The following is a 26,657-nucleotide window of genomic DNA, read 5'->3' on the forward strand; positions in this document are numbered from 1 at the left end:
TTAGAGAGTAGATGTGCTTTGCTTTATAAAAAGCAATTGGACTGCGTCCCTCAGCAGAGACAGGAAGACACACACTACCTTTGTCTCTTCTGTCTCTCTCTGTGACCACTGGACACTTACTCCGGGGGTGCCAGCATCTTCCTGGGAGGTTCCTTGTGCCAGAAGTGGTATGGAAGCATCTCCCGTAGGGCTGGTCTGCAAGCTGCGGTGGCCCTAGATGACAGTAAGTCTCTCTGTGACTGACAGCCCCGAAGCTGAGCCTGGAATGCCGGATCGACATCCTCTTCCTGCTGGACAGTTCTGCGGGCACCACCCTGGAGGGCTTCCTGCGGGCCAAGGCTTTTGTGAAGCGCTTCACGCAGGCCGTGCTGAGTGAGGACTCTCGGGCCCGAGTTGGGGTGGCCAGTTACAGCAAGGACCTGATAGTGGCCGTGCCTGTCGGGGAGTACCAGGATTTGCCAGACCTGGTCAGGAGCCTTGACAGCATCCCCTTCCGTGGCGGCCCAACGCTGACCGGCAGTGCCTTGCTACAGGTGTCGGAGCATGGCTTTGGGAGTGCCAGCAGGACAGGCCAGGACAGGCCACGCAGAGTTGTGGTTCTGCTCACTGAGTCACACTCCCAGGATGAGGTGGCTGGGCCAGCAGATCACGCAAGGGCCCGGGAGCTGCTCCTCCTGGGCGTGGGCAGTGAGAAGGTGCGGGCGGAACTGGAGGAGATAACCGGCAGCTCCAAGAATGTGATGGTCTACACGGACCCTCAGGACTTACTCAGCCAGATCCCGGAGCTGCAGAGGAGGCTGTGCAGCCAGCCACGGCCAGGTAGAGTTGGGTGTCCCTATCCTAGGGCCGGGTTGTCGGCAGGCAGGTTCGTCTCTCTTCTTAGCACCGCTAATTATTTTCTTCTCCAGTGCCTGTGCTGGGGACTAGAGTCAGAGTCACACGGCCAGTAGAGATGGAGTGTAGCACTCTGTGGGGCTTCTTGTGAGAACTAGGTAAGACAAGCCACACACACACACACACACACACACAGCATGTCAAAGCGCTCTGCCGATTAACAGGTATTACTACTAATTAAGCTTGATCATTGTTATTAGTCTTAAGGAGTGCTGAGTCTACCAAGCCTCCATGAGAACGGTGGCTTTCTGGCCTCTCTGCTGGTAGCTCATTAAAGAGAAATGCATTCTTGGGACATATGCATGCGTACACACGCACACACGCTTGTTGTTGCACACTCAAACCACAACCAAAGCGAACATTTCCCAAGGTGGTACCTACCCTGTCTCCCTGGCGTGTGCTGTAATACTTCTGTTTCATTGGTCTCAGGGCTGATTTTGTGAGTAACTATGAGAGAAAGAATGGCAGCCCCAGGAGTAGGCATGGGCATGCAGGGGCCGGGCTAGTACCGGAGACACCAGATCTGGAACACTCCTCCGTAAGAGCGTGCTTCAGTACAGAGGAAACTGCACAGGGTACTCAGCATCCCAGGTATATTACTGTCCCCTAGAGTCTCCACTCCTGTAGCAGTGCTGAGGACTGCTATGCCCCGCCCCATTCTGTCCCTCTAGGCCAGTGTCTCCTATGGCAAAATGATTTGGGCTTTATTTTGGTTGCAGATATCCAGGAGATGCGCCAGCTGCAGAGAGTCCCTGTGTTCATTCCCTCACATTAGAATGGATCGTTGTTACAGTAAACAGACCAAGACTGATAAACTATTACTTAGTACCCTTCACCTTTGACCCGAAATCTCCTTGTCCCCCACATGCCAGCAGTGTCCTCCCCTCCTCAGGCTCCTGTGATTGTGGCAGTTTCTGTATTTTCCTTGTGCCCGGTGTGGTTTTAAGAGCCGATAAATCAGGTCACCAGACCCTCTGACTCCACATTTAAACATTCCCAATGGCATCTCTAAGAAAGATGAGCCTGTTCCACTAGCTTCCGAGAGCTTCCTGTCTGGCTGTTACAGCCTCCACAGTTCCCACACTGGAAGAGGGAGAAGGTGCCTCCCCGCTTAGAGATACCCACCTGTCAGCTTCAGCTCTCTCCTCCTCCAGAGCCAGCAGGAGCCTCACCTCCCCAGGAACCCCCAAGGCACATCCTATTCTGTGGTTCCCTCTGGCCCTTTCCCGCTCCCCTACCATGCTGCAGACTGTGGCACATTCATGTTCTTTTCCCATCCACCTGTCAGAGGGTGGGTATCAGCCCTCTTAATACACGTAATATTAGAGTCCTGTGTGCGGTGGGCAGCATGTGGCGAAAGGGGACAGGTGAAGTGCAGCTATCAGGGTCTCCAGAAGGACTCCATATGCTTCTTTCATAGATTGGGGTGAATGACCTGAGCCAGCAGGTGGTTTGACTTTGACATCTTGTGGCTTCCGTGTTGAGGTGCAGGTCACCGTGTGTCAGTCAGCAAGAAGAAAAAGATGGGTTAGGAAGGCGGGAGGCAAGCAGCTTCCATTCACACATGTTGGAACCGATAGTTTCAAATGTGGAAACCACGCTCCGTGTGGACGGAGGCTACTGCACGGCCACAGAGACTGGAAATGGCACCCAAGTGGCCGCTTGTATTCACGCTTCTATTCTAGGAGAGTGGATACCACATGGCGGTCAGCACGCTGGCTGACCTAGACTCCAGCCAGGACAGACAAGAGGTCTCTGCTTGCTCCTGCAGGCTGCCAAGCGCAGTCACTGGACCTGGTGTTCCTGCTGGATGCCTCTGCCTCCGTGGGACCTGAGAACTTCGCGCAGATGCAGACGTTCATCAGGAAATGCACCCTCCATTTTGATGTGAACCGTGACGTGACACAGGTGGGCCTGGTGGTCTATGGCAGCCAGGTGCAGACAGCCTTCGGACTGGACACCTATTCCACCCGCGCTGCCGTGTTGCGGGTCATGAGCCAGGCTCCCTACCTAGGGGGTGTGGGGTCTGCTGGCACAGCCCTGCTGCACATCGATGACAAGGTGATGTCCATCCAGAGGGGTGCCCGCCCTGGTGTCCCCAAGGCTGTGGTGATGATCACAGGTGGGAGTGGAGCGGAAGATGCAGCTGTCCCTGCCCAGAAGCTGAGAAGCAATGGCATCTCTGTCTTGGTTGTGAGCGTGGGGGCTGTCGTCAGGGAGGCAGTGCGGAGGCTCGCTGGTCCCCGGGACTCCCTGATCCATGTGGCAGCTTACACAGACCTACGGTACCACCAGGACGCACTCATTGAGTGGATATGTAGAGGTGAGTGGGAGAAGGGACGCATCTCTTAGAGCTGTCTTGGGACGGGAATCTCTCTTAGCCGTCACACATGTCGTTATGAGGAAGACCGCTTCCTAGTCCTCATTTACCGTATGTCGGCTTATGTGTTAAATCCTACAGTCCCACAAAGTTCCAGGCGTAAATATACATTGAAGGGTCCAAGAATCAGTCTCTTCAATCACGTGCTAAACTGTTACATCAGGACCAAGGGTGTTAATTCAGCTCCATGGCCTTTAAGATTGAACTGTGCTTGCTTAGAATAAGGGGGGCTTTGGATCTGACCCAGGCTTGGGCACATTCTCTTTTGCAGAAGCCAAGCGGCCAGTCAACCTCTGCAAACCCAGCCCATGTATGAATGAAGGCACCTGTGTCCTGAAGAATGGCAGTTACCGCTGCGAGTGCCGGGGCGGCTGGGGAGGCCCCCACTGTGAGAACCGTGAGTGGGTCCCTTCTGCGAGCATGGTTGGAGGTGGACTCTGTAGTCCTGCCAAGTCCTACAGACTCAGCAGAAGGCAGGCTGTCCTATTCAGTCATTTGCCCGTTCCCCTATGAAACATGTGGGTCTTCCACATCCCAGACATTCTTTTTTTCTAGGGTCGGAGATACAGGGCAATGGCTGGGACAGAAGATCTGCCCTATGGATCTTCCATTCTAGCGTGGAGGCAGCAAGTAGTGCAGCGGTAGCATTGGAGTGTGGCATTAGGAGGAGTCAGGTGCCCTGGAAACAGCATGACAGCAGGGAGGGAAACGCAGAGCATAGGGACAGCATCAGGGAGGGTGGCAGCTGCTGTCCATTCTTGAGTATCTCCATTTCTTTGGTGACATATGGGGACAGCCTGCTGGGTGGGAGCAAGGTGCTACAGCCTTGAGAGGAAAGCTGCCCAAGGAGAGCCAGATAACAGACCTCGGGACAGCAGCACCCGAGCCTCCTACATCAGGTAGAAATCAAGACAACCCTGAGATATGGGTTTTCAGCCCTCGGTGCACACTGGCTTCTAATGGCCAAGGAGGAGGCATGGGTGGTGGGATGGAGGTCTGACCTGGCATCTTTCACTCAGTGAAAAGGATATGAAGTAGCCACTGGCTGAGGGGAGGACTCAAGCACCCTCAAAATTCGCTGTCTTTCCCAGGCATCTTGAGAGGCGATGCTCCCATGGCAGAGCCCACAGGAAGACAGCAGCCAACCCCCTCCCAGCAAGCTCCTGGGCATCTCAGAATCTGAAAGACACTGTCTATGGCCCAGTGCACTGCCTGGGGTCCTGGAACAGCTGCTTCCAGCTCTAAGCAGTGCTGCCCTGCCTACAAGCCTCTGCCACAGAGAACCGTGCTGCTTGGGACAGAAGCAGCTTCTGCTGTCACTCACTACGGTGAAGATGGAAACTCCCAACGTGTCAATATTTATGTTCTGTACCTGCTGGTCACTTTTCCAGAGGATAAGAAAGAGGTTAGGGGAATTTGATGGCCTGTTTGGGTGTCATTTTGACCATCGCAAATACTAGACAGAATGCTGAAAAGGTTGCAGTGCCCAGAGGAAGGCGTCCGACAGAGTGTACCATGCAGCCATGGTACTGACACAAAATGTGGGCTTCTCCATTTTCCAAAGATAGCTCATGGATTTAGCTTTGAAAAAAGGATTGTATGGCATTTGTGACTTTTTCTGGTGATCAGATCTGCGTGTGGGAAAGTCATTAGGAAGGTCTCTGACAGCAATCTGACCAATTAACCAGTCTGTATATACAGAAGGAGCCTAGTGTACAAACGGCTCTGGTCTCCCTGTGTGGTTGGTCTGGGTGCTGCGCAGAAAGACCTCCAGGGGGTTTCCTTTCAGAGTTTATTAGAGATGTGAGTGGTATGGGGGTCCACTTTTTAGTGGTGGCAATGAAAGGCAGACTTCACAAACTTAGCCATTAAGGAGTGAAGGGGTAACGAGGAGGTTCTCTTTGAAAGCTTATTGGATTGTTTTGTCTTACATGCCTCTCCCGCTCAGTCTGTTGAGAAACTTTTCACGAGAAATCAGTCATTGGTGCATCCGGAGTAATTGTATCTCTGTGGCCAAGAGGACTCTTGGAGCACCTAACTCTGCAGCACTCATGTGTGTTCTTCCCCTGCTTGCATGTGCTACTGGGAGCTGGGTTGTCAGCAGAAGCACGGAGAGAGCTCGGGAAGCTGCAGACAGCCTTTGAGAAGCATGGGTAATGTCATGATGTGACACGTATGACATATGCTCCCACTATGAGACGTCCCCACCATTACAGGTGTAGAGAACCTTGCTGGAGTTCTGTGGGCCAAGTCGGTCTGGCAGAGACACTACTTCTCTCTCCAGGTTTGCGCTGTGATTCCCTTCACATTTAGACTGTGGATATGAACAGTTACATTTCAATCACTGAATCGATCTTTTGACTCCCTGGATAAGGTCTGATTTGCAGATGTAGACATTTTTCTATGGGAGCAGTGCTAGCTTTCATGGAACCCCTGGATTTCCCGAACTTTCATCCTGTTGCATCCATGATCTTCTCAGCAGTGTCTGTATTTAAGGCTCCCCTGTCAATTCCGCTTTTCTGTCTGCTTAGGTTAAGTTGAGGTAGCATGTTCAAGGAGTCAGAATTTGGTCTTGTTGATTTTTAAGTAGAAAGTTAAATATATTTATGTTCTGAATTTCCTTAATCATTGCTTAGGCAGCCTTTTACATATCGGTATGTTTCTTCTCCCCAAGAGTTGCCTGTGTAACATCCAGAGGTTTGGTTTCCAATTGTATGCATGACATTAGCTTCCTGAGGCATTTCCTGTGTATTTGGTACCTTATCGATTAATCAGTAATTAACTCGGCACTTGATTAAGGATCTTTATTGCTAGGCTACCCCTTGTGGCTCGGCTAGTTTTTACAGTTTATATTTAAATTCACTTTGTAAAATAATCAAGACCTTTGCCCCGGGTCATGCTATGAAATACAAAGGAAACCCAAAATACAATGAACATTTTATTTAAAAAAATCTAACTCACCACTTGGTTAAAGGTCACCAAGTGTTTATTTCACAGGAAATAAATGCCCTGGGATTAAAAAGACAATATGCATAAAAAATATTTAGCCTTCAGGAACCAGTGTTCGATAGCTGATTCTGAATGCCACGAAATGTTTCAACCTGTGTTAATGCCATCACAGAGAGACAGACCACAAAAGGGCAGCACTGGCTGCCAATCTGAGCAGGCAAGAGAGCCTGCTCACCACCCTGTCTTGCAAGGGGACCAGACATAAAAAACATCTTTAAAATGGAACGAAGAGGCGATTAACTAACTTTTCATAAAAATGGCCTAGCCACAGGATGGAGTCTGTAAACACAGGGAGTTTTCCCTATACAATACAGCATTGTTTAAGAGTTTGTCTTTTAAAGGCAGTTGAATCAGGAAAGTCCTTGGTGGAGTCAATGCCTTAGCTTGGTCCCAAATGTGTCTCTGCTACTGGTCTCCAGAGTCCATGCCATTGGTGGCCCATGCTCTAAGATCATCAAAGACCACAATGGACTTACCTGTGTGGAATCAAGAATGGTTTTTCCCCCTAACACTGCCAAACGCAGGATTAAAGGGGTCAGCAGTTTACATCTTCTTGTCACCAAAGCCATGTGGCCATTTTTTCCACCACTTAAAAATCCTGATAAAACAACATCAAACAAATTGATGACTAAAATCTTTTTTAAAAAAAGAAAAGGTGCAATGTCTCCTTGACGGCCAATAGACTTAGGTCTCCAAAGAAGGGGCTGCCGTATTCCCTTTGGCCTGGAAAGGGGACAATGCCTCCTTCTGACCGAAGCTCCATGCACGGCACCTCATTCCTTGCTTTTCTTCTGCACAGACTCACCCTTCCTCAGAGGGGCTGTTTATCGATGACTTGACGGAAGCAGGATTGTCACCAAGGTCCACATTGACACAGAGTCTTTAGGTGGTTGATTTGTGTTTCCTAACTGGCTCCTTTCTTCTCCCATTCCTGCAGTACCAAACGTAAGCACCCAATAAAGAAAGTGAGCCTCTGTAGCCACCCCTTATATACGTAGAAAAGGCAAGAAAACTATAAGCGTGAAAGCAGTTACAAGCACAGCTAGCCTCATCTCTGTGTGGGGGCAGCTCCAGAGAGTTTGTGGCCGTGGGTCACTTGAATGCTGTGATTGATTACTGATGCCTGCATGGTAAGGGGGCGGAGGCTCATGCAATTAGATGGATTTAATAGTTCACCATTGGTGTGGGTGTCTGACTGTCTCACCAAGTACACAGGACAGGAACAAAGAGCATGCTAGGTTCGTCAAAGCCAAGGCAGCTCTAAGCATGCTTCTTCTTATACACATGAGCTAAGAATTAATAAAGCTTCTTGCTTGGTCCTTGGGCAAGAAGCCATGACATGGAATCCTGAGCCTTTTGCCGCTAGCCTCTTTGGTTTTGATGGTAGACACCCTTTGGATTAAATGCATTTCAGTCACAGCTTACCCTGGAATCTACTCCTGAGTGGAGGGGGTGCCCTCAGGCTCATGGGGAAGAACACTCGAATTGAGTACCTTGCTGGTTAATCAGTGCCAAAGACTGAGCCATGGCGGTTTTCTTCTGAGAGCACACTTCTCATGCAGAGCTAATGCCAAAAGCCCATGCAGTGTTCCATCTGCTGCCAAGAGGCCCCAGGGGTGGGTGTGGGGGCAGGACTCACCTTGGCTTTCTGTAGGACGGTGCCTTTGCCTGTGACCATGATGGAAAGAGGCCTGTTCTTGAGCACAGAGGCAGAGTTGACTGGGGTAGAGTCTGGGGTAGGGGTGGGGGTGGCAGCTTTGGGCTGTGCCTGAGGAGGAGAACAAGGGCTGGGTCAAGAGGTTTACATATATAAAGCCCGTCTCTCCCACCTGTGTGCAGGAGCCCCTCATACAGCTCAGAGGAGCCGCAGTGCCCGGCACTCACGCGAGGGCTCATGTTGTCCAGGTGGGTGGTATCCACAGCTGTACCCAGTGTCACGGGTCCAGCCTCAGCCTTCTTCAGGTTGTCCTTCACCTCCATGATGTTGAGCTCAAGGTCCACAAGTCTGCTCTCCTCGATCCGACACTCCTCATCCACTCTCTTCAGCTTCTGCTCCAGGTTGGCCAAGACCCCCTTATCTGCAGAGAGAATGAAACTTGCTGCAGAAGCCAGTATTTCAGCCAAGGCTAGGAAGCCACGCTGCACAGAGGCAGGGTTTGCATGCACCCCCTTCATGCGGACCACAGGTCTGCATCGAACACGGAAGGGTGGGAATGGGCCTTTCAGTGTGCAGTAAACAGCCTTCTAGCTGGGATCTGAGTTATCCGTTCTCACAGGCTGGAGGGCAGAGGGGGGAGCTCTGCTCCCACAGGCAGACCTGAGTCTGAGCCCAGTTCCCTGCTGGTAGATCCTCACACTCAGTTCTGGCCTGAAGCAACTTTACCAATGGTCCTTGGAGGGCAGCTGGGATGTTCTGCCCCGGCCCATACTGTTGCCTCTATCCCCTGGTGCTTGTGGCTTCCCAAGGCTGAATGTGGTCCTCAACCTTGGGACCTCCTGGTCCTGGAGTTAAATGATTACCTGCTAGAGCAAGTGAGAGCATCACCTATGTTCAACCCAGGGCTCCAGCACCACCTAACAACCACGAGAAACCTGACCCGCTGCTATTAAGTTTTATGAGAGACAACAGCCCTGGGTGGATGGCATGGCAAACAGTAATAGAAGCTCCATATTAGAAAAATACACAGAGGAAAATTAGCTAGTGTGATGTTTGACTTTCTGAATTTGCATACATAGATATAATTTATATCCAACATCAATGCTTTGAAATCACTTTCTTACCTGTGACTATAAGATCAAAGAGTTTATTTGCCAGGAGACTAAACAATAGATGTTTCTTTTTCCCTATCTGGAATATCTGTGTCAGAGAGCCGGGGAAGCCTAGACCCCTCCCTTCTCCACAGCCCAGCTTGGTATTGGGGGGGGGGGTCCAAGAACTTCTATGGGTGAGCCTCTGTCACCTCATGTCCCAGCCTTAAGCTGTGAGCTGGTGATATATACATGATGCTGGATCTCGGTCACTAATTTGACCAGACTGAGCCCAGGAGATCAGTAAAGCATGCCTGTGATATCTGTGGGTTCATTCCCAGAGCCGAGCTCCTGAGGGCTTTTAACCAAGCAATGGTTGAATCCGGTGGTAGATGGGAGGATGGAGCCTTGTTTGGAAAAGTGGGTTCTCAGAACCCAGCTTTGAGAGCTGTCTTTTGACTCTGCTCTACCACACTCAGAAACAGAGCTCCTTCAGCCTCTAAGTTGTTTCAGATATTACATTACAGCAATAAAAACCTGCCACACAATATCTAAGAGTGTGGATCCCTAGAAACCAAAGGCGTCTCACTTAAGGAGATGGAAGGAAACAAGAGTTGGCATTCTTGTATCAAGGATGACCCGTGTCCCCATGTCTGTCTGTGTGCATATGTTTAAGTCTCCAGCTTAGTTCCCAGCTCGCATCCCAGCATCCCACCGTACCGTATTTGTCCCCAAACCTGCTAAGCCAGTTGTGCTGGCTGGCACAACTCTGTGATTTAAATATCCAGTGAGATCCAGGTCAAGTAACTCAAAGGCCTGAGAGGTGGGTTGCTAGGAACCCTCCCTTGGATGATGTGAGACCTCAGAGAATCACCTAGAAGGCCTCAGAATTCTTTGAGTGTCTTGATTTTATGCACTTAAAACAACAGCCTGGAGATTGGAGTGCAGTGCAGGTGTGGTTAATGCAAGGATGACTTGGGGACATCAGGTCTCAAACCCAGGCTCAGATCCATCCTGGGAACAGCCTAACTACCTGCTTGTGCTGTGGACACTGGTCCCGGGATCTGGGCAGAGACTGCCTCAGACAGAATCAGTGGAAGGGGAGGGATCCAGAAGTCAGACGGACAAATCCTCCCAAAGCCCATGTGTCTTGGGCCCAGGTTCCACCCTGTCCCTCAACCCAGAGCCCTTACCTGTGCATCTCAGCAGCATCTCTTTGAGTTCCCGCTTGTCTCTGCGAAGCTGAGCCAGGTGCCCCCGGATCTCCTCCTTCTTCCTCTCCAGCCTCTCCTTCTCCTCCGTATACCGCTTCACCTCGGCCTCGGTCCGGTTCTTCCCAAGTTTGATCTCTACAGACCCAGAAAGGGAAAGGCTGGTACCAGCAGGAATGGATGAGGGCTGGACCTAAGCTCACTTCCTTGACTTAGAACCTAGGACGTGGCAGAACGTCCATGCTGATGCCAGCCCAGCAGGGATGGGAAGAACGTTGGTCCCTCGGTTTTATTTTCCTGTGTTCTGGGACAGGTTCCTTCACCTCTTTTATAACATGTCTCCTCACATGAAAGGGAGGGACTCAGACTAACTTCATTTTAGACTAATGTCCTGTCTAAAAGCTTGGGCCTGGTCCACGTACCTGCGCTGGTCACCCTCAGCTTGTCCTTCACAGGCGGGCTGGCACTGGTGGGGGCAGAAACCACGGTGTCCAGGCAGTTGCCTGGGAAGGAGATTCTCTGCTGCTCGGCCTGCAGTTTGACTGTGGGGATTCTCAAGGTGGGCTCCAAGGGCTCTGAGGACTCCTGACTCTCCAGCGGCCTCTGTGCCAGGAGAAATCACACTCCATGACCATAGGGCACAGCGAGGTGGCCGGGCCCCTAGAGGTGGGGCATGGTGAGGTGACTGGGCACCTATAGGTGGGACCGCTCATACCTGCTGCTCCTCCAGGCTTTCTGGAGACCCTGTGTGGGGCTCGTCTGGAGTGAAGCCAGGGTCTGGGTCTACTGTGAGGGTCTCAGCTAGGTCATCCAGCTGTGGCAACGCTGGGAGAGAGGCCTCTGCCTGTCCATCACTGGGACCGTGCAGGAAGGACTTGACAGGGGTGAGATCCAGGTACACTCGGTCGAGCTCACTCTCACTGTTAGCATCTACAGCAGGGACAGCCTCCTCAGCAGGCTCTACCTACAGGAAAAAGTCAGGCGGTGTTTTATTGCCTGTTAGCATCTACAGCAGGGACAGCCTCCTCAGCAGGCTCTACCTACAGGAAAAAGTCAGGCGGTGTTTTATTGCCTCATTCCCTTGGCTGTAGGGGACCTGGTCTAGGGTCTCCTGTACCCTCCCATGCTGGAGTTTGTGGGTAGCCCCTTCCCTTCCGAAGGAACCCTCTGTGGAGTCCTGGGTGGGATCGCAGAGGACCCAGGATGCAGCACTCTGTAAAGGAGAAAGTATCAAGGTCTTTCTGGGGGTGGGGGGGACAGGATTGAGGGAGACGAAGCTGCCAACCACGGTGCTTCCTTCCAGAACCAGGACCCTGCCGCCGGCATGCTCAGCCCACCTTAGCTACCGATGTGGCCCTTGAAGGCTAATGGTGTCACTGCTCCCTACCCCGCACCACCCACCATCGACTACCCCAGCACTGACCAGAGCAAATAACCGGGTGTTTAATCTAGATAGGTCTCCAGGTTAGATCACACAACCCCTTGCACAAAAGATGAGGGGTCTGCATTGGTGGCCCTGTAGGTGACCTGGGGGCTGCTCATCTTGGGGATAATCTGACCCTCTGTGACAGAGTTTTGGCAGAAGGACCCAACAGTCCATGCCACCACCCACGTGCTTACCACTGCCATTGACTCCGACATGACGTCATCGTACAGCTCTTCTGGGCAGTCCCGACTGGGCAGGCCGTCAATGTATGTGTTGGGTTCTGAGAACTTTCTCTGCATCAGTCTGGAAGACATAAGACGGGTGCATGAAGCTTCCAGGACCCTGCAGGATGCATCAAAGGATGCAAACCAAAGCCCTTGGCTACACAGAGCTCTGAGCTAAGTGCCTATTCCTGCCCCGCCCCCAGTCATCTCCTGCTGTTGTTCCGGAACTCTTGCATCTAGATTTCCGCTCCAAAGAAAACAAACCTCCCGACTCCAAGTCCGTCTTCTTCAGGCCTTTCCTTTTTATACGTTCATCCTAGCACCAGCCACAAGATCCCAGAACATCTCACCCCCATAATGCACTTGGGGCAGCTCAGACAAAATCCATCTCCATTTTGTATGTTTAGGAAACAAGCCCGTTTCGGTGGCCAAAGTGGTTTCTGTTAATATTGGCAGCACCTCTTGTCCAAGATACACCTGCCCAAGCCCATAGGCCCTTGCATAAAGCAAAAGTGCCTGCCTCGCCCTGCATATCCCAGAATGCACTGAGGACCCAGTGAAAAGTCCAGAGGAAGGGCAAAGGGAGTCAGGGAAGTCACCTAATCTGTCTTTGGGAGCTGGAGAGTGTCTAAACAGGGCTGTGTCACACACAGCTCCTCTGTGGCTAGTTCTCATCCGGGTCCTTGGGGCATGCAGCTTCTCTGTGGCTAGCTCTCATCCCGGTCTCCCTGGGCTGTGCCACACAGCTACCAGTTTCCTTCTTTGTACCTCCCTATGCAGGACCCATCTGACCCCGTGCTCTCAGTGGCCACACTGCCCCAGCTGCACACCAGGTCTAGAAGCAAGGCTGGACAGGAAGACATGCAAGGCCTCTTCTTACTCACAAGAGAGAGGTTTTGGCCGCACTCACAATACAGGAAACCCTTTCTGCGTCCACATAGTCATAGGTGAACTCCTCTGGGTCTGTCTTGGAGCCTGATTCTGAGAGCAGGAGGCCTAGCCAGTGGCCCATCTCCTCTGAGGACTTGGCCTAGAAGGACACTGAGAGTCATGAATGCCGTCCTAGCCAGTCCCACCCCTAGTTCACTCCCATCCCTACCAACAAGCACAAAACAGCCTGCGTAGGGCACCCCAGTTTTACCAGCACACTGTATCCCCAAGTGAACCCAAAGAGCATTTACTGGTAGTGAGCGCCACAGTGCCACCCAGTGACATCCCAGACATCAGTGGGGAGCACTACATGTAGTCTCTAGACACGTGTTTCTAGAGGCCAAAACTACATTCCAGGGTAAGACTATGAAAGATTATCAACTGCTAGTTGTACAGAATGACTGTACACATTGTAGATTGACCCTTTACTTCATGGGCAGTCCCTTTTATTGTCTTAACCCATGCTTGCAAGATCACTGAGACACTTCCTAAGAAATAACAACGTTCAGTTTTGTTTTTGTTTATGACATTAATAATGTCAAGGAATGAAAAATAACCTAATCCAAGAGCAAGAGGCCATATTAATTTACCAACTCAACCCCAGCCAGTCTGCTGTGTTTCCTTCTAGGGGACAACGCCTGCTAATTAACTGCAAACAGGGACATTTCTATTCAAATGTCAGTATTGTTTCTATAAAAGCCACAGACTACCACCCTGGTGTTATGCCACACGTCCCACCACCCCCTCTAGAGATGCAGTTAGAACCCAAGCTTGAATTTTGGTTGGTGTGACGTTCACTGTCATCTTCATTGTCTGTTGAGTGGATGTGGAAGGACTGACAGGTTTAAATGAAGAGGGGGAAACACCCTGCACATGGATAGCACATTCATGGACTGGGGTCCAGCACTGGATAAAAAGGAGATGCAACTGAGTGCCAGCATTCGCCTGTCTCCTGGCTCTGGATGCCCTGTGACCAGCTACCTCACGCCTCTGCTGTCATGCCTGCCCCGAGGATGCCATGAGTCAAATCAGTTTCTCCTCCTCTAAGTTTTCCATCAGCATTTGTTTACAGCCACAAGGAAAGAAAGACAGTTCTTTCCTTTCTTTCCCATTTATTTCCTGTTGGATTTCTCAATACTGCCTTTTAAAGGTATCTCCTAGGTCACCGTCCCTACACTGGTCAGGTGCAGAGACTTCCTGGTGGTCTAGGTCACTGTCCCCACACCAGGCAGATGGTCTAGGTCACTGTCCACACACTGGACAGGTGCAGTGACTTCCTGGTGGTCTTATTTTTGTCACCTCATGTCCCCTTTCCATCTACACTTCCCCCAAGCAGTAGCATCTTAGCATCCCATTTGGATCGTGCCATCTCTTCTGAACCCCTCCAAGGCTCCCGAGCTCTTAGGATACAAGCTTTATCCCTTTCCCAGCCTCGTGCTATGCCAAGTGAACACTCATGGACCCTTCTCCTTCCTTTAATCATAACTAGACACCTAATTGTGTAATTATCCAAATGTCCTTACACTACCAAACAAGAAAATAAGTTCTGAGGACAGAGGCCCGTTTTCTCTGTCATCCAATGAGGCTTGTGGGTAAATGAATGGGTGAAGGTGTATCTGTGCAGCCGGGTTGGTGTAGACGTTTCAGCCACCAGAGGGCAGCATTGGAGCAGATTTTGGAAGACCCCTGGATCAAGGGCTAAGTGGACAGGAGTTAATGGGCAAGTGCTTACTGTGAGCAAGGAACTTGGCCCCCCTGCCTGCGGGCTCCTTGCAAGCTTGCATTATGTCATCTCTTGTTTTTGTAGCTGTAACAAGGCGCGAACCCAAGGGCAGGGAGAGGCCGAAATGTAACTGTATCACAGAGTAAAGTTCTGATCCCAAATAAATCCCAACAGCCCTTGTTTTTGTGTACCTCTGGGGTCTGGCTGGTGACATATGTAGTGACATTTCATTTGTATTTTAATAAATAAGGCTTGCCTGAGGGTCCGAGAGTAAAACAGCCGCCTTAGTCAGCCTTACAGACCAGGCAGCAATAACACACACCTTTAATCCCAGGAGCCTCAGTAGCTTGCCACAGAAGCCAGGTGGTGCATGTCTTTAATCCCAGTGGTGCATGCCCTTAATTCCAGAACTAGAGAGGACTACAAAACAGGAAGAGATGGCCCTCAGTCTCTGTCCCATTCTGAGATTCTTGGAGGCAGGATCGCCATTTCGGACTGAGGTAGAGGCAAGAGCCAGTGATTCGCTGGTTTACTTTTCTGACCTTTAGGTTGGATCCCAATTTCTGTCTCTGAGTTTTTATTAATCGTGCTATAGGCATGCAAAGTAAACATCACTCCTTTGACTGTCAGAAGCCTCTCTGGCATCTGTGGGAGCTAAAAGTACCCCCTCATTGCCCTAAGTGCAGGAAGCCGCCCATGGTCCCAACCCTGTAACAAAGCCACCTACCCTGAGGTCTGAACAAGAATGGACATTTAAAAAATGCAAACAATGGCAGGTATTGAGGTAAATATAGCATGAAGCCACATTGATTCTGTCTCAGTGGGATCACGGTCCTCAGTGCGCCCGCTGACAGCTGAGACTGCCCACCCTTGGCTGTCCTTCCTGCTGGCCCCACAGCCAGTGTACCTCAAGCTTGGCCAGTTCCTCGCCATTGTGGAGGATGCGGAAGGAGTACAGGTGGTCGGGGCAGGGGTCTGGAACCACTTCACAGCCCACCAAACTGAGGGGCTGCTGGGCCACCTTGTTCCGGTTCCGGTCCTGGTAGAAGTGCAGGTGGCTGTCTCTAACAAAGCACCAACGTGATTTCCACTGGCTGTTGACCAGCACATTCAGGTAGCCTGCAGGAGGATATGTAGATGATAGGCAGATGAGGCCACTGGAGGGGACACATCGAAAGAGGACAAGTCCTCCAGCAAGGGGTGCTTTCCACCAGGGATGTGGCTGCAGGGGTGGTGTGGGAGGTCCTTCTATGTGTTGCTTTTAATGAATAAAGAAACTGCCTTGGCCTGTTGATAGGGCAGAACTTAGGTAGGCAGAGAAAACTGGACTGCATGCTGGGAGAAGGAAGGCAGAAAGAGAGACACCATGGAGCCACCAAAGACGGATGCTGGGAATTTTACCCGGTAAGCCACTGTCACGTGGCGATATACAGATTAATAGAAATGGGTTAATTAATATATAAGAGTTAGCTAATAAGAAGCTAGAGCTAATGGGCCAAGTAGTGATTTAAATAATACAGTTTCTGTGTGGTTATTTTGGTTCTGGGCGGCTGGGACCAATAAGCAGCCTCTTTCCAACACAGGGGGACCTAGAAAAACCACAGTGTCTAGGGAAGGTGCTGTCATCAGGCCTCTTCGAAGGTCGCCTGTCTCAGAACCTGTCATGTCATCCTTGAGGCTGTGAATCTCAGACTGCCTTGTTTTCCTCCTTTGGGTAAATAGGTCTACAGAGGCAGGGCAGCCAGCTTTGTTTTTGGCACAAGCATGGCCAGAGGAATGTGAGACTTGTTCTCCATAGTAGGACAGGTAAGTACATGTGAAGGATGAAGGCTCCCCCACAAGACCTCATCTCCAGGGGGCTCTGTTTCAGCAGGCAACCCCTACTTCTCGTACTCAGGCCAAACCTCCTGGTTGCAGAGTCTGCTGTTGCCTCTGTTTTCCCAGATATGTGCTCCAGACTCAGCCCACAGTGTCTGGCCATTCTCTTTCCTCCTGAGAAGGCGCGTCCACCCTTCTCTAGCCCTGACTCAGTCTACCTTCAGTTAGAAAGTCTAACGTCTAGTGCAGCAAAACTCGGCTTCCATGCTGACCTCCGCTGGGCACATGTGCCTCTCCAGGAACTGCAGCAGTTCCTCTGTAGAACCCAGCTCTGCAGCCTGCAGCCTTCTGACCAGGGACCCTGCTCCCTTGTAGTGCATAGAAGCAGGGAACACCTAGGATACCATCCTTTCTCACTCATGGATGGTTGCATGTATGTGTTCAGCTTCTAGGCCTCTACACATCTGTACGTGACAGGCTGCCTTCTCTCTGAGCCTCACCTCAAATGCACAGGCTTATGAAATAATAGGTCTTCTGCAGTCTCAGTGATTAGCAGCTGCTCTGGGCCCTAGCCAGATAAGTAGGCAGGAGAAGATGGTAGACAGCCACCCTCTGGCCCCACCCACAGCTGGTCATGTGGTGGGTAGTGGGGATCATGTCTATCTCTCCACCACAACGTGGAAGATAGAGAGTAAAACCTGAGCTCCCTCTCCAAACAATAAGAATTTACATCAGATGAGGCCACAGGTTAGTTCCCGAGCACCTGTGTCCTCTCCACCACGCCCCACAGGAAGAACATGAAACAGCTGCAGAAATGATCTGGTCACGTCTCAGACAGTGATGCTCTGGGACCAGGCTCCCAGGTTGTGTGCACTGCTTCTTAAGGGCGCAGTGACAGGCAGAACCAGGCCACTCCCCAACCAGGGAAGCAGAGGCTCCAGAGTGAAAGCTTTGTCTTTCACTTGCTGGCCTCAAAGCCTCAAGCAAGGAGAACTGGGGTCTCACAAACAAGCTCAGGAGCGGGGCAGAGAAAATGACCCAGAAGCGAGCAGTAATGGCCTCTAAGCCACAGAGAGGGCTGTAGCCAGAAGCCCCAGCCTAGGAATTAAGGTATTTCACACCAGGATATATTTTTAGGCTTGGCCTGTCTTCCTCCTGACCTCAGTTTCTCCAAGCATGAGTGAGAGAAGAGAGAACCTGGAGGAACCTGGCAGCATCCACACCTGAGCCTGGCACTCAGCCTTCGCTAACAGATCTCACCTGACCCTATCATGGAGGGTTTTCTCCAGTTCTCAGGCAGTTCAACCTACTTAACTCCCGCCCACCTCCATGGGCAGGTCCACGAAGCCATCCCTGGTCACAGGGCATGAATCCTGGTGACTTTGAAGATGGTCCCGTGTGTGTTCAGGTGAAGGACACTGCCTGCCACAGCCCACAGCACAGAGCAAACAAACAGTATGCTCAAGGGAAGACAGAGATGGCACCAACCACCTTCCCCTCACTTCCTCAAAGACCCAACACTGTAGCAGGACAGAACCTGGTAAAGCATAAAGAACAACCCACAGGAAGACGAACCCAAACCCCAGCTTTGTGTGCTCTCCGGCCAACCCCAGAATCCTCTGCCTTCCCTGTTTGGGCTTGCCTTCTAAGACAGGCACCATCACAGTGAAGAAGCCCAGGGTCCTGGTGGTCGCCATGGGTCTTACTTGATGTCTCGAGGGATCTCTCTGGGGGCTCCAGTGAGGTGGACTTCTTCCTGCCCAGGTTCATCAGGTTGCTCAGTTTGAGGCCAGCAGAACACTTCTTCTTGACTGTCACGGCCGGAGAGAAAGCTGTCAGTGTTGGGTACAGTGTACCCGCATGCAAACCTTCCCCTCTCATCCCACCCAGCCTATACACGCTCATGCGCACACACATGCACGGGTGGACATGAACGTAGACATCTTCCCCACATGAGGATCGACAGGCCAAGTCAGCTATTCCCAAAGTCATGCACACATGGGGATAACAAGTGTCTCAGTGTAGGTGAACCCTGGGAATCTTTACAGACAGCGTGGCCCCAAAGACATCTGAAATAGGACTGGAAAACAGAGCTGGAGGAGGGTCTCACTCCCCCAGGCTGTGGCAAACTTAACTTTGTTTTGGCCCTCTCCCCTTTCATTCTCTTGGAGGCTGTATTAGAACGGCCACTGCCAAAACAAGTAGGATTGAGCCGGACAGTCAGGTCTCACACCCGGACGGCCAGTCTGCTTACCGTCTTTGGTCTCTGGGACCTCAGGGTGGCCATCAGTGGAGCTCCCATACTCTGAAACTGGCAGGTACTTCTCAGCTATATCTGGCTGTGGACAACAAAGAAATGGATGGGGATCACCCACCGGGAACTGAGGACAGGAAAACTAAAATTTAAAGGGAAATAGATGGCTCTTGTGAGCATGCTGGAGACCGTGCAACCAAACCCCTTCCAGCCAGCACTGGGGCCTTTTGGGGCTCTCTGGAATATCGACCATCACCCTTCTTCCTAAGAGCCACATTCCACCATCCTCAGGGTACCTTCCCTGCCATCCTGTTTGCAAGTGCTCCAAATGCCTGTGGACCTGATTTGAGAGTGGCCACGGCCAGCGGGAAGCTGGGCCTGCGGGAAGAACCGCCATCCTCAGGCAGGGGGAAAGGAACCCAAACTCATTCCTGTTGGCAGTCAAACAATGAGTGAGACCCCAAAGACACCCCTTGCTGAGCTGTAGGGCTTTCCATGTGGTCTTCAGCCTTTCAGAGAATAGAGCGCCTCCCCTCCTCATCTTCCTCCTTCTCCTTGCTTAAGTGTTATGTGTACTCTCTTGTTTCCTGCCCTGCCAGTGCTAGGGACACAAGCTGAGACAACCGCACTCCTGTGACTGTTATGTGCTCCCTGCCTGAGACAACCATGCCCCTGTGACTGTTGTGTGCTCTTTGCCTGAGACAACCGTGCCCCTGTGATTGTTGTGTGCTCTTTGCCTGAGACAACCGTGCCCCGTGACTGTTGTGTGCTCTTTTCCTGAGACAACCGTGCCCTGTGACTGTTGTGTGCTCTCTACCTGAGACAACCATGCCCCTGTGATTGTTGTGTGCTCTTTGCCTGAGACAACCATGCCCGTGATTGTTGTGTGCTCTCTGCCTGAGACAACCGTGCCCCTGTGACTGTTGTGTGCTCTCTACCTGAGACAACCGTGCCCTGTGACTGTTGTGTGCTCTCTACCTGAGACAACCATGCCCCTGTGATTGTTGTGTGCTCTTTGCCTGAGACAACCATGCCCCTGTGACTGTTGTGTGCCTCCTGCCTGTTGACTTTTAGAAATAGGAAGGTTTACCCACAGCTGGTTCCACTTAGTCCAGCTTCCTTGATCCTTAAAACCAAAGTTCCCCAGAGCGCTGTGCCAGGCGGCCCTGGAGCCATTGGCTGGGTCCACATAGGTATGACTCCACCTGGCGGCGAGGGGCTAGTGGGCGGGCAGCCTCAGGCTTGCACAATAAATCTCCAGCTTATTATTAGAACATAGACTAATTCACAATCGCCAAATTGCAAGATCAGCCTAGATTCCATCCACAGATGATTAAAGGGAGTGTGGCCCATAAACACCATGGAGTTTTATTCAACCATGAAGAAGAATACAATTGCGTCACTTACAGAAGAAAATGAATACAGTTGGAGATTGTCATGTGGATAAAAATAATCAGACTCAGACAAACACTGCATGGGCACCTCAGTTCTATACAGATACATAAAATAATTTATATATGCCATAGGAATGGCAGCAGCACTGTGGGGGCGGGGGAGCCAAGGGGACCAGCGGATGGAGATGCCTGATGCACTTGTATGAACAGGTCATCTGAAACCCATCCCTGTTTGCAATGAGCTTCGTCCATTGAAGTCTTACATAAAAAAAGGACATGGGGCAAAGTGATTTTTGTTTCAATAGCGTTTCCCCTCAACAGGACAGCAGTGGGGCCTCCACGCATGTGTTTCACCCCTTTTCCCACCAAGCTCCCTTCCCGCTCTCTCTTACCCAAGCATTGTGTGTTTCTTATTAATTGGGCTGCAGTACAAGAACGAAAAACGAGGCTTTCGATTTTAACTCTGAATTTTTACTAAGGCGGCACAGAATCGGACTTTCCCTCGGGGGGGGGGGGGGGGGGGCGGAGCCTTACTTTCTGACAGTTCAAGCGCTGGGCATCTGGTGTGTACTGGTTTCCCTCCGCGGCTCCTTCATGAGGCAGGCCACTCACTTCCTGGATGACCTGGATTGGAGAAGTGCTGTGATGGCCATGACCCTTGCACAGCCCTGCTGCCTGGCCCTTGGGGCAGGGTGTCATGGGGCCTCAAGGGAGACAGAACCTCTGAGAACAGATGCACCCCACCCGTGCCCTGACTACAGCCCCCAAGTGTTCCAAGGACACAGTTGTCCACTCATGCACTCCCTGCAGGAACCCCCTGATCTGGAGTGCAGGTACCTCTGCATCCTTGGATGCTATGATCCCCCTACTGCCACCTGAAGGCAAGAGCTCTGTCCAGTTGTGAGTGTCATGAGTTATAAGTGTACACTTGTTGATGCTTCCCTGACTTTCTAGGTCTGTGGGCCCAGGGCTGAGGTCTCCACATCGTTTAGAAGCAGGCTTGGATACTGCTTTGATCTGATATAAACTCCATGGCCACCAGCCGTGGACCACTTCAACTGGTACTTGGTGCCCAGCCTGTGGACACACAGGTCAGAGGTGGCCCTGACCTCACTAAGCAGTTCTGCATCCCCCTTCTGAGCCCAGGACCACCTGGGAGATTCCCAGAGGGGTAAGACAGAGAAGAAGACAGATGTGTGCATGCATAGGTGTGTGCGCCTACATCTACACTCACACACCCATTACAGTAACCCTTTGGAAGCAGTGAGAGCAATTTCAAGGACTCTCCATTTTCAATCTCTGCCTACAGCAGTCTGTGGGAGTGAGTTTGAAATTAGTGGAGGCAAAGAATTGGAAGCAGGGCTCTGAGGATGGGGAGACAAGGGTTTCTCATGTCCCAGCCTGTCTCCAGCTAGGAGCTCAGATCCATGAAGAATATGCAGCCTTTCCTAGGAGGAAGGCAGGTCCTGGAATCAGCAGCCTGGCTATGTGACCCCAGCATAGCCTCAGTCACTGCTTCAGCAACATTAGACAGCGTAGCTGAGAGACTCCGTGTGAAGTACTGAGTACGGGACAGGTGCCGTGCACAGGACAGGTGTTGTGCCGTCGTTCCTGTCCTTGTTCGCTTAGACCAGAATACACGGAGGTCCTGCTTGGGAAGGGAGCTGATCAGTTCCGCTGTGCTGCAGGCATGGGCAGCTTCCTGTAGCCAGGCTACCTCTGCACTCATCTGCAGGGAGGAGAGGGTTTCTCTGTGCATCTCAGACACAGAGCTGGTGTCGTCTGCACAGTGCTCTTGTCCTTGAAGCCTCCAGCAAGAGCTGTAGGAGCAGGCAGAGAGGATGAGCGTCCAGGGAAGGGTAGGCAGGGCTGAGCAGACAGAGGAACGGTCCTGGGAACTAGACATAGAAGCAGTGCACATGCGCATATCCCTGTACACGGACATGCTCATAAACATGTGTGCAGTGTCTTTGTATGCTAGGGTGTATGTGTGCACACACGTGAGTACCTGTGTGAACTTACAAGGATGAGGATGGGCAGGACTGCCAGAAACCAAAAGGGAGAGCTGGGTAAAAGAAAGGAGTTCAACTAGCAACTCAACCCTGGGTCCCAAAAACACCGCAGAGCCAACCCAGCCCCTTGCATTCTCTGGGCTTCATCTGGCCAAGTGTCCTGTACTTGGTATTCACTGGACCCAGTGCTGAGCACTTACATGCGTCAAAACACCAGCTTCAGATCACTTCACATGCATACACATGCGCGCGTGCATGTGTGCGCACATACACACACACATAACACATGTGCTTGCGCACACGCCAGGCTTTACTTTCCAGAGTCAAATCATCACTCAGGAATCCTCCAAATCCATCCTGCACACATGTCTATACAGTGGCCTCTCTGTTCTACATGACCAAGCACCTGAAACTCCTTCAGGAAGGACTGAAGCGCATGTTAGTCCCTCCTATGAGACTGGCTTGGCCAGACTTCTCAGAACATTTAGTGGTTTTCACCAAAACAACTTGTCAGCGGGGCAGCGGTGGCGCACACCTTTAATCCCAGCACTCTGAGGGCAGACAGGCAGATCTCTGAGTTCAAGACCAGCCTGGTCTACAGAGCTAGTTCAGAACAGCCAAGGCTACACAAAGAAACCCTGTCTTGGAAAAAACAAAAACAACAACAAACTAGAAACAAAAACATCTTGTCAGCTTCAAATCTGGGGTACTCAGCACACGGGGGTTGCTGGCACCTGGGTAGGTGCCATTTTCAGTCATATTTTAATGATGCACTTCAGGTCCTTTCCTGGCAGGCTCATGAGGATGACTATACTCAGCCAGGAGGGGTGGATTGGTGGATACAACGCCACAAATAGCTACTGTGGGCATGATAGTGGAACATGTGGCAGGAGGGATGGTGAGTGGTCCCAGCTCTCACTGCGATGACCAGGGGCCCTGCAGGCCTCTGAGACTTTGCTGAACTGTGAGTGTGAGTCTTTTCTGCTTCAAACAGCTTCTGGATCCACCATGCTCAACATCTCTAACTAGGCAGGGAGTTCTTCCCCAGGTACTCCACAGCTAGAGTGCACTAGGCAGAGCAGTGAAGACATATCTAAGATGGCAAGAATCACAGTGCTGTGTAGACAGCCCCGAATCCACAGTCCAGCTGCAGCTCGTTTACCAGGTGACAGCTACTTCTGCCCTCTGAGCCTTCATCTCCAGTCCCATCAAACAGGCTCGTCAAGCCTGCCCAGCTGCACCCATGGCTAAATCTGCTCGAAGCCCACAGTCCACGCAGGTCCTTCACAGAGGCAGCAGACACCCACTGCCCTTCCTCGTGGAGGGATGTGATGCCTTGTCAGAAGGAAGACTGCAAACAACAGCCATTCCCGGCTTCTAAGGATTCTGACTGAGCAGCGGAACTCTGTATCTGGTCCATGACATTGATCATCAATACCCAGAATGCTAGAAGCCCTGAGCACCTGAGGGATCATAGACCCTGTCTACTCTCGACCACAGCATCCGCCCTTTTGGAAGAAGCTGGGGGCCAGAACTTCAGGAGCCGTCCACTTGAGCACTGGGGGAAGCAGCTGGCCATCTGGTGCGTTCTCCTTACCCGGAGCCACTGCTCGGCTTGGTCCTTGCTCTGCAGGCCCAGCACAATCACGTCGGCATTCATCGGCATGATCTTCAGCTTGTGCTCCTTCTTCCGCACGTGTTTCTCCTTGTGCACCACGCTGCTCCCCAGCAAGTTCACATCCAGCTGAGGGCTGTGATCTTTGGATGATTTGTAGCACTGGAATAAAAAAGAAGATGCTACTTTGCTGGGGCACGGGGGTGGATTCCGCAAAGGAGAGACCCTTGAATGCTGAAGTGTGCTCCTCTCCTTCATGAGTCTGACCATATCCACCAAGCCACAGGGCTGGATGCGCTGAGGCAGGCCCTTGAGGCCTTGCCCTCCATCAGCCCACCCCCTTCCTTCAAGCCTCTCCTTCAGGGATGCTCCAGGACCTGAATCACCCAGACAATTCTCCATTGCTCTGGCCTCGGAGAAGGGGGCTCCTCAGGTGTCACTTAGTCTGCTCACTGGTGGATAACAGCAATGTACAATGGCTTCACAAGGTCACTTCCCTTAATGACTATTGTCCTAGCTTGTGTAAGAACCTATGATGCTCACACAGTGATGGCCACATCTGAGGACACATTTCTCAGAATGTGTCACCCACGACGTGGCATATGACTGTCTCACGTCGACAGAGCTCACTTCTCCACAGTGACAAACTTCAGTGATTTCTTTGCCTTTCTGCATGCCTTAGCTTCCCCAGAAAAAGATACATTGGGCATGAAAAGCAAACTTACGGTCTGCCTTGCCAGATACTAGAACTCACAGGAAGGGACCGTTGCCCTTTACCAGAGAAGATATGCTGCCTTTAAGTATCTCATTGCACAATGGAGGTCCTCATAGGACAGCTAGCGAGACCACCCAGAATAACAAAATGACTTCTGGAGTGAGCATATGTGGCCCGAGGGAAGGTGTTTGTAAAGACCTGGTGAAACTTTAGGTCAGGATACAAAGCTGTCGGCATTTGCTCTGTTTTTGAGGTAGAGTCCCGCTGTGATGCCCAGGCTGGCCTTGAGTTCTGAAACTCAAATCGCAGCTGACCAACCACACCTAGTTCAGAGCCGTGAAGTTTTTATATAAACTATCAGGAAGTGGTACTATTGTCAGAGTCAAGTCTGGTTCCTCTGCAGGCTTTGGCTTAGAATAGGTGGCGCTAAGTCTTGTAGCTCTTGGGATGGTTCCAACGATCCTCAGGTTGTTCAGACCAAAACAGTAGCCCAAGATGGAGCTGGGCTGAGGGAGCCGCTTGGTTTGCACACCATCAGATTAGAAGAACCAAGAGACGAGAGAGACAGAGAGAGAGAGAGAGAGAGAGAGAGAGAGAGAGAGAGAGAGAGAGAGAGAGAGAGAGGAGAGAGAGAGAGGAGGGAGGGAGGGAGGGAGGGAGGGAGGGAGGGAGGGAGGGAGGGAGGGAGAAGAAAAGCAGCAGCAAGGAGACCACTGTGGCGGCAAGTGACTATTATCTCAGTACTGCCTAGAGACTGCATCAAGAGAATGACGAGTTCAAGACCTGCCTGGGTTACATGGTGAGACCCTGCCTCCACCCCCTCCCTAAAATAAGCAGGGTGCAAGTGACAGGGATGAACAGTCTTCCTGCTTCAACAGCTGAATTAAAAACTACCAGACCTTCCTAATGCAGACAAAATACACTCATCTGCACACGCAAAACTTTACACATTGAGAGAAAGGTGAAACTCTCCTGTTGTCAAATGCTCTACCCCCAATGTCCTATCAGAGAGCACCCCCTCTCCCACCCCTCCCGACCCCAGAAAACAAGAAGAGGACTGACCAAGAGCCTGGTGTCCCTGATCACACAGAGCTGCTTGGCCCACTGGCCCAGCCACTTCTTGCGCCACAGGAAGGCACAGATGCGGGCGTCGCGCATCAGCTCAATGCTGGCCTCGGGCGAGGGCCACTGGTAGGGGGCTGCCTTGCCTTTGCTGTTCTCCTCTTCATCGTAGGACTCATAGGAGCTGCTCACAGCCTCTCCGTCCTCTGCAAGAAAGACCCGCCCAGTCAGTCAGAGCCCAGCTGGGCAAGAGGATCAGCTCATAAGAAACACTCCAGAGAGTAGCAAGCAGGAGCAGCTGGGGACCCCGGGCTGCCATCCACCTGGCCCTCCCATCCTTGAAACAGCTCGATGACTCTCCACCCCCACCCACTGGAAGGAACCTCTCAGATGCTGACTCAGACCACAGAGCACATTTCCCTGCCCAAATCCGATCTGCATGGATCCCTGACAAGCTGATGAGCTGCAGCTGCACCGCCGATGAACCACGTGCTTGCCCTATGAGCCTCTGGCACCTTAGCCAGTAGGGGTTCCAGGTTCCAGGCTGGGTTTAGCTCTGCTCCAGGTCTGGGAGGGGCCTGTCTCCTCAGGAGGGAAAAAGGAGTAGGAAAGAGGCTGTCTTCCTAGTTTAGGGTGTGGCCGTGTACACCTTTACTCTCAGCACGGGGGAAGCAAAGGCAGGCGGCTGTCTGTGGGTTCCAGGTCATCTTGGTCTACATGTTAAGGCCCTATCTAAGAGGAAAAACAACAAGAACAAGAACAATGTGCTGGGTCCTGGTCAGAGCCGCTCTTAACATACTACCAGGTCCCCAGGCCATGTGCCCTCTTCTCCTTAGACCAGCCCCCGGCGCCTCACCTACCTAGGCTCTGTCTTACAGCTTCTCCTACTGTTGGCCAGAGGCCACGTTTTGTTCTATCTTAAAGAATCCTTCAGCCCAGCACAGTAGAAACTGCGTGATTGGCTGCACGCTTCACCATGTCCTTCCAAGTCTAGTTGATATCCCTACTGTCCTGCAAGCGTGGTATTCTTCTCCAGCCTCACCACTGTGATCAAGGCCAATGAAACCATGTGGAAAAAGTCAGTTTACCTCCTACCCATGCATCTATCCATGCATGCATATATGCATGCATTTATCCATCCACTGATGTGTCCAGCCATCCATGCACCCATCAATCCATCCATGTATCCATCATCTATATATCAATATATTCATCTACACATCCTTTAAAAAGTATTATGGA

General features: G+C 51.6%; 2 protein-coding genes across 2 annotated transcripts in view; one reads left to right on the plus strand and one right to left on the minus strand.

Moving 5' to 3' along the window:
• Positions 1–4,496, plus strand: part of Vwa2 (von Willebrand factor A domain containing 2) — a 32,338-nt gene extending 27,842 nt beyond the window's left edge. Inside the window, exons 10-13 of the mRNA XM_038315789.1 lie at positions 247–819; positions 2,666–3,217; positions 3,546–3,671; positions 4,366–4,496. Of these exons, the coding sequence (XP_038171717.1) occupies positions 247–819; positions 2,666–3,217; positions 3,546–3,671; positions 4,366–4,457 (1,343 nt within the window). The 3' untranslated portion in view covers positions 4,458–4,496. The remainder of the gene's footprint in view (positions 1–246; positions 820–2,665; positions 3,218–3,545; positions 3,672–4,365) is intronic.
• Positions 4,497–6,238: 1,742 nt separating this feature from the next.
• Positions 6,239–26,657, minus strand: part of Afap1l2 (actin filament associated protein 1 like 2) — a 103,279-nt gene continuing 82,860 nt past the window's right edge. The window contains exons 6-19 of the mRNA XM_038330541.1: positions 25,416–25,621; positions 23,621–23,800; positions 20,546–20,635; positions 18,618–18,702; positions 18,070–18,174; positions 15,453–15,664; positions 12,777–12,922; positions 11,863–11,971; positions 10,958–11,206; positions 10,665–10,845; positions 10,225–10,380; positions 8,168–8,361; positions 7,923–8,051; positions 6,239–7,214 (exon numbers count right to left, since the gene is read on the minus strand). Coding sequence (XP_038186469.1) covers positions 7,188–7,214; positions 7,923–8,051; positions 8,168–8,361; positions 10,225–10,380; positions 10,665–10,845; positions 10,958–11,206; positions 11,863–11,971; positions 12,777–12,922; positions 15,453–15,664; positions 18,070–18,174; positions 18,618–18,702; positions 20,546–20,635; positions 23,621–23,800; positions 25,416–25,621 — 2,069 coding nt within the window. The 3' untranslated portion in view covers positions 6,239–7,187. The remainder of the gene's footprint in view (positions 7,215–7,922; positions 8,052–8,167; positions 8,362–10,224; positions 10,381–10,664; positions 10,846–10,957; positions 11,207–11,862; positions 11,972–12,776; positions 12,923–15,452; positions 15,665–18,069; positions 18,175–18,617; positions 18,703–20,545; positions 20,636–23,620; positions 23,801–25,415; positions 25,622–26,657) is intronic.

This window comes from Arvicola amphibius, chromosome 1 (genome assembly GCF_903992535.2).
Source record: "Arvicola amphibius chromosome 1, mArvAmp1.2, whole genome shotgun sequence".
Classification (NCBI taxonomy): domain Eukaryota; kingdom Metazoa; phylum Chordata; class Mammalia; order Rodentia; family Cricetidae; genus Arvicola; species Arvicola amphibius.